The sequence below is a fragment of the Carlito syrichta genome, unplaced genomic scaffold (genome assembly GCF_000164805.1).
Source record: "Carlito syrichta isolate Samal-C Ts95f unplaced genomic scaffold, Tarsius_syrichta-2.0.1 Scaffold303154, whole genome shotgun sequence".
Classification (NCBI taxonomy): Eukaryota; Metazoa; Chordata; class Mammalia; order Primates; family Tarsiidae; genus Carlito; species Carlito syrichta.
The window spans coordinates 82127-88565 of record NW_007247250.1 but is presented as its reverse complement, the minus strand read 5'-3'; the positions used below and the strand labels follow the sequence as shown (position 1 = coordinate 88565).

At 52.1% G+C, this 6439-nt stretch overlaps 2 protein-coding genes across 4 annotated transcripts in view; one reads left to right on the top strand and one right to left on the bottom strand.

The window, feature by feature from the left end:
- The window catches only part of SLC12A5 (solute carrier family 12 member 5), a 31596-nt gene extending 28878 nt beyond the window's left edge, over positions 1-2718 (top strand). Inside the window, exons 27-28 of the mRNA XM_008057933.2 lie at positions 50-366; positions 2670-2718. Coding sequence (XP_008056124.2) covers positions 50-366; positions 2670-2718 — 366 coding nt within the window. The remainder of the gene's footprint in view (positions 1-49; positions 367-2669) is intronic.
- NCOA5 (nuclear receptor coactivator 5) overlaps positions 2470-6439 on the bottom strand; it is a 32548-nt gene continuing 28578 nt past the window's right edge. For 2 of the 3 annotated variants that reach the window (XM_008057912.2, XM_021712276.1), the window contains 2 exons: positions 4832-5152; positions 2470-4361 (listed from right to left, as the gene is read on the bottom strand). In XM_008057912.2, the coding sequence (XP_008056103.1) occupies positions 3772-4361; positions 4832-5152 (911 nt within the window). In that variant the 3' untranslated portion in view covers positions 2470-3771. Of the gene's footprint in view, positions 4362-4808; positions 5153-6439 lie in introns of all 3 variants that reach the window. The other variant, XM_021712277.1, reaches the window with a different exon arrangement.

The following is a 6439-nucleotide window of genomic DNA, read 5'->3' as shown; positions in this document are numbered from 1 at the left end:
CGCCTCCTGGCCCTGGCCGCGCGCCCTCGGCTTCCCACCCCCCCTCCAGCTCTCTTCCGGACGAGGCGAGACAAGCGTCCAGCGTTTCCTGGATTCGCCTCCCAGCGACGTGGGCTTCCACGGCTGCAGAGACGCGCGCGCCCTCTTCTCCCGGCTCTTATGCAAGTTGGGGCCAGGATGGGGAGGGGGAGAAACCGAGAGGCCCGCGCCCCACCGAGGAAGCCCCGCCCCGGTGCCTTCGCTGGGGAGCAGGCGTCTCTCCTCAGTCGGCTTGTCGCCTGCTCCCCCATCCCATGGCTCCTCGCCAAAGACTGAAATCGTGGAGCTGGAGGGCGCCCCCTCCCCGGAGTTTCTTCCCTGGGACAGGTGAGGGAGGGAGGAGGCGGGCGATTCTGGTTTAGGGGCCCCACCCACTGGGAGGCCCCAGCGCCGCTCCCGATGTTCGCTCCCCGGCCCCCACCCGGCGGCCCTGGCCTCGGGGCCCAGCCGCCTTCTCCGTGCTCTGGGGCGGCCTCGCTGCCTGGCAGCGGCCTCTGGCTCCGCCTCCCCGGCACCTGGGCCTCGGGAGGGCTGGAGTCGCCGCGCGCCGTGTTCTTAGCGCCTCTCTGCCCTCCTCTAACCAGGACCCAAGGCCTGTGGCTTCCCCCACTCCACCGCCCGGCCTGAGGCGCCCTGTCCTTAGAGGAGGCGCGCTGGCCGGGTTCCCGCCCCCCAGGGCACGTAACTAAGGGGGACAGGCACTGCATGCTCGTTCCAGCGCCCTCTGGGACTGGGTACAGTACCTCCAGCCCCGAGGCCCTGACCTGCGCACCTAGTTAGACATCTTGCCCACCTCCCAGTGCTGGGGCCACTGAGTACTCCTGACCTCACCACCTCCTTTCCTTTAAGCCCAAGGTAGAGAGCTGGAGCCGGTGCCATCTGGACAGGGCCAGGCGTGGCTGGGGGGTAGGTCTGGAGGTCTGCGGGTTCGGCCAAGGCGCCTCTGAGATTCGATCAGGGGATTAGATAGATTCTTTCAGGTACCAATCAGAAAGCTGGAGGTGTAAGACACCAGCCCCCTGCATCCTTCAAGAGACCTCCCTCTGAACCACAGCTGGGCCCTGCCTTCTGGGGGCCCCTGTGAATCTGGGGGCTGAAGTGATGGGCTGCTCGGAAGGGGGCTGTATCATCAATTAGGGAACCAAAGTTGCACTATCTGGGCCCAGACTGTCTGGTTGGCAAGAGCAGTTTCCGTTGATGAAAAACACATCCCACAACAAAAACCCAAGTTTTCTGTGCTACATGTGCAATATTTGTTATGAATGTTATCACAAGTCATTCATCGAATTATCTTTATAATCACTGTAGTTAGATGTTTCATGTCCATTCAAGTGACTTTTATTCTGAGTGCAATATTTCAATTAGCCTTGTAGTGATAACTAGTGTTGCTTTTGTTTTAGACGATCTATGTGCAGGGCAATGCAATGAAGTTGAAAACCCTTGTAAATAGAAGGTTGCAAACCAAATCAAGAGTATTTATTACCATTATTACTATTATTATTAGGCCTGCCTTTGATTTTCAGTGTGTTTCAGTATTCCGCATCCTGCCTCAGTACTGATCTTGTGTTCTTTGTGCCAATATGAAAAGGAGAGGGTTGGTTCTTTCCTTTATTGTTGAATGCTCCCATTTAATGCTTTACAGCTTTTACTGTGTTAATTTTTTAGACTCCTGTCTGCACAAAATGCAATAAAAATAATTTTATTATACCCTTCATGGCCTGAGGTGTGCTGTTTGACATTCCCAGGGGCCCTTCAGGAGGACCCCACAGTCTTAATCAGAAACACTGACCTCCACTGGTGAAGAGGTGGGCCGAGGCCCCAGGTCTGGTTAGCACAGCACTAACATCTCCTGAGAGTCTGGCAGGAACTTACCAGGTGTGAGGCTGCACTGACATCCCCTGAGGCAGTGGGCACCCACCAGGGGATGCTCAGCACCAGAGGCCTGCCCCACCCACTTCACACTCACTCCAAGTTTGTGAAATGCTCTTCAAGTCTCCTTCAGGTTCTGTGACTATGGATTCTGACAACTCTCTGCACCACTGGTGTAAGGTACGATAGAGGGTGGCAAATAGACAAAATCCAAACAGGAGAGTGCACACCCACCAGTGGCCAACAACCAGAGATGGTTCCTCACAGTCCTCCTGCCTTCCTTTCCTAGAGCAAGAGGACAAGACTGTGGACACATTCACGAATGTCTCCCAGAAGCAGGAAGCATAAAAATTAGCCAGTAGGCTTTTACTTTGAACTATTATTAAGCTTGTAACTAGGCGAGCTGTATACAGAGAAGGTAGAGTTCAAAACTGCAGGCTGTGGACAAGAGGGGGGCAGACCAGAGGCCTCAAGGCAGGAGCCGTCACCTTCTGACCCTGGGAAAGAGGGCCCTGCAAAGGGGTGCTGCAGATTGTCACACCCAAGAAAGATGAACACGGCTTATACTTTTTCATTTTAATTAAAAAGTAATCATTTCATATTATTAACAACACAAGTTTCAAAGAGAAAAAAACACTATATAACACAAACGGGTCAGAACATAAAATGCTGCCACCTGGGGACCTTGAATTTAAAAACCAGTTTGCTCAGCCAGTGGCGGGAACTCAGCTGAAGTCACTGCTCTCCCTCACCCCTGCCAGGGGCTGTCGAGACTATGATCCACGGGGCTCCAATGAGTACAAGCCCTAGGGAAGGGGAAGCTTCCTGGGGCTCCATTTAGAGCAGCAGCTAGAAGCCCTCCAACAATCTGTCTGGCGTAAAAGTCATGAACGGCCATTTGTCTCGAGAATATGTCCAGCTACCAAAAGTCTGACATCAAAATGGTCCCTACCTCCTGCTGCTCAGAAAACAGAACAAGAGTCTAGATGAAAACAAGAGCCTGGGTTTTTGAGCCAAAAGCTCAAAACAAATCACTGAAGAAATGAGTGTTCGTGGCCAGAGTCTCAAAACCGATTCCGGGAAGTGCCGCTGGAGGGGTGCTGACAGAGCTGAGGAGGAGAAGAGTGGTGGGCCCAAATTCACAGTTTATGTTAAACTGCGGCTGACTGGAGCGGCTCAGTCCATTGGAGATCCTCCAACAAAATGAAAACGAGAAAAACAAAAAAACCCCCAAAAACAACCTTGGCTCTGGCAGAAAGTTCCTTCTTCTGTGTCTGTCATGGCCGCTCCTCAATCTAGAGTAGCTGAGTTGTGAATCCTTAAGCAGACGCCAACCATAGGGTGGGGGCATGACAACACTGTGCTTGCCAAGGCCAGTCTGCCTCTTTGCACCCAAAGTAGGAGCTGCAGGTGGGAGCTGGAGCTCTGGTCGACCTATATGAAGCTGGAAAGCCTTGGTAGGTTCACAATGAACAAAGGTGGTGGTTACTGACATGACAAATGCCATTCCAAACTCGGCCAGCTGGGCCTGGTTTCTTCCTTTCCTCTTCCAAATCCAGCATACAGAAGGACCAGACAAACCCCATCAAATATAAACTAAGCTCACACACCTGTACTGCCCAAGTGACCCTAGAGATATTTATTTTCTACAAAAAGACAAAAGCAAAAACAAAAAGATACAGTCCCAAATGCAGTACAAATCTGACTTGGTAAAGAATAAGCAACAGAGCAGGTGGTAGAAACTTAGGATATTTGATGCAGACCTGGAGAGTGCAAAGAACATCCTGCAGACAACTCTATTTAGAACGCAGTAGGTGGGAGGAGGCCAGGGATGAGGGATGGGAGTAGATGACAGATTTAGCCTCAGTAATGCCTCTGGTAAGATCCCATGTGGCCCTGGGGCTGCCCCACCGGTGCTGTGGTCTGGCTAACCAGGTGGGAGAGAGCAGGGCCACTCTGAATTAGGGTGTCCAGAGCCTTCTGTACACTTGGATTGTCAAAGTTGATGACTGTGGAAGACACGGGCCTCTGGCTAGCCATGTTGCTAGCAGGTGCCAGACGACTGGAAGGCTGGCCAAAAAGCCCTTGGGAAGGAGCTCCTGGTCTGGGACCCATGTTCCCAGCAGATCCTGCCTGTCCCAAAATGTTTGGAGGCTGATTGCCAGAGGCCTGTGATCTTTGCTGAGGCTGGCTGTTTGCTGCTGTGGAAAAATTCTGGTTCTGGGTGCTTCCGGCAGCAACTGAGGGGGATGCCGAGCTGCTATTGGCCGCAACCGTGCCACTATTGAAGAGGCTGAGGATTTTGGCCTGAAGCTCTTGTTGGGAGGTGGGGGGTGCAGCTGGAGTGGGTGTAGCAGAGGGGAGCACTTGGCCGCTCTGGAGCGGTTGGGAGCTTGGCTGTGTCTTCAGCGAGGCACCCGAGGGCGCCCCGAGTGGTTGGCGGGAAATCGGGCCTGCAAGACAGAAGAAGGAGGTATCTGGTTGAAAGTACCCCCCCACGAGCAGGAGGCTTAGCAACCAAAGGAAGAACAACAATCACTGAGTCACATCAACCATACAGTACACAGACAATAACATCAATTTCCCAAAGGGGCCACTTCATGATATGTGCTGTTTACAGAAAACAGCAGAGTCCCTCCCAGGGAACTGCTAAAAGCTAAAAACAAACAAAAGAGGGCATCCATTCTGGCTACCAGAGAGCCAGCAATACTAGTCCCACCACGACATTAACTACAGGGATCAGAATTCAGTACCCCAATCTTAAGTTATCATTATCATTACATCAGCATGGCCCCTGGGAGAACCCAGGGGATGAACTCATTACCCTCACCCACCCAAAGAAGCCTGCAACCCTCCCAACAGAGCCTGGGGATTAGAGAAATGCAGAGTCAGAACTTCACCTCGGCCCTGCCACGTAGCTCACCAGGCAGAGAGTCGGTGCTGCTCCTCATCAAACGCTCCTTTCGCTCTCGCAGGTAGTTGATGATCTTGTCAGTCTCTTCGGCAGTGAGGTACCTGTTGTCTGCCAGCAAGTTGATGAGGCTCTGGATAGCCGGGGGATGGCCCCCACGCAGGCCCTCCTCAGGACCTCCTCGGTCTCTTTCCTGTAGGATGGCTTCATCAGCCATCTTGGCTGCCTGTCTGGCAATCTCCTCACGTTCCTTCTCCCGACACTCATTCTTGTAGCGCTCATAATTTCTGGCCACCAGCACCATGGCATCTGCCTGGGGCATGTTGCGATGCTCTGTAGGAGGGAATGACATGAGTTATTTTCTTCCAAGACACATTTGAGTGCCCACCTGCTGCACTCTGTCAAGCCTTTCCTAACCTCAAACCAGCAAGAAAACCATATTGGTGACAAAAAGACTGGGCGTGGGGTGGGGAGGGAGATGAAGGGCAGGAAGGGAGGTGAATGGATAATGCACCTTTGCATAGGGCTGGTTCTTTGGGGAAAATTCCTAGATCACAGGCTTGTAGTAAAAACCAAAGAAACATGACAGCTTCCCACGGATTCAAAAAGACCTTGTGGGGAATAGCCATGGGAGGCAGGCCTGGCAGCCTCTAGACCAGCAGCAGGAGGTCCACAAGCCCCTCTGGAAAGCCAGGCTCTCCACTGTGCTCCTCAGGACAGAGCTGGCTTACTGTTTTTGAATTTATCAGTTCAGAAGTCATGGATTTAGATCAAACTGTCACCCTAAATAACCTCTCCTCACCCATGGGTGCTCTACCAAGCCTTACCTAACTTCAAACCAAGGGCAACATGGTTTACTGGGTGGTGAGAAGACTTCTCAGGACTTTATATATAAATGCCCTCACACATCTCGAGGACTATTCCTCAGAGAGACAAAAATGATCTACTGGAGATTCTTATGTATTCTACAGTTATAGGGGAAGCAGGTCGGGCAAAAGAAGATCCTGGGTGTGGCAGGAAAAGGGAAAGTCTGTGCTGTAAGAGTGGTGAGCATGGCTTCAGCTGGCTGAATCTCAACCTTTGGGGTTCCATGTATGAAAAGCTACTACAACAGTGGCTCAAGCCTGTAATTCCAGCATTTTGGGAGGCCAAGGTGAGAGGACTGCCTGAGCCCACGGGTTCGGGACCAGTCTGTGCAACTTAGCAAGACCTCTTCTCTACAATAAATCCAAAAAATTAACTGGGCATGGTGGCACACACCAGTAGTTCCAGCTACTTGGAAGTCTGAGGTGGAAGGATCACCTGAGTCCAGCAGGTCGAGGCTATGGTGGCCGTGAGGTGCCACTGCACTCCAGCCTAGGCGACAGAGTAAGACCCCGACTCAAAAATAAAAGCTACTTCAGAGAAGGACTTCAGGGAACCGGACCTGAGCCTTGGGGGGTCATTTCTCCAGTACACTTACACATAGTATCCTAAATGCCCCTTATATTCTCTGTCCCACATTAGAAAGCTGGATGAAAACAGGATTCTATGTGGATTCAGTATGCGCCAGAGGTGTGCTGGAGCCAGATCTCACTGGCAAGAGCCAATTGTGTGCATTTCTTTTTTTTTTTTTTTTTG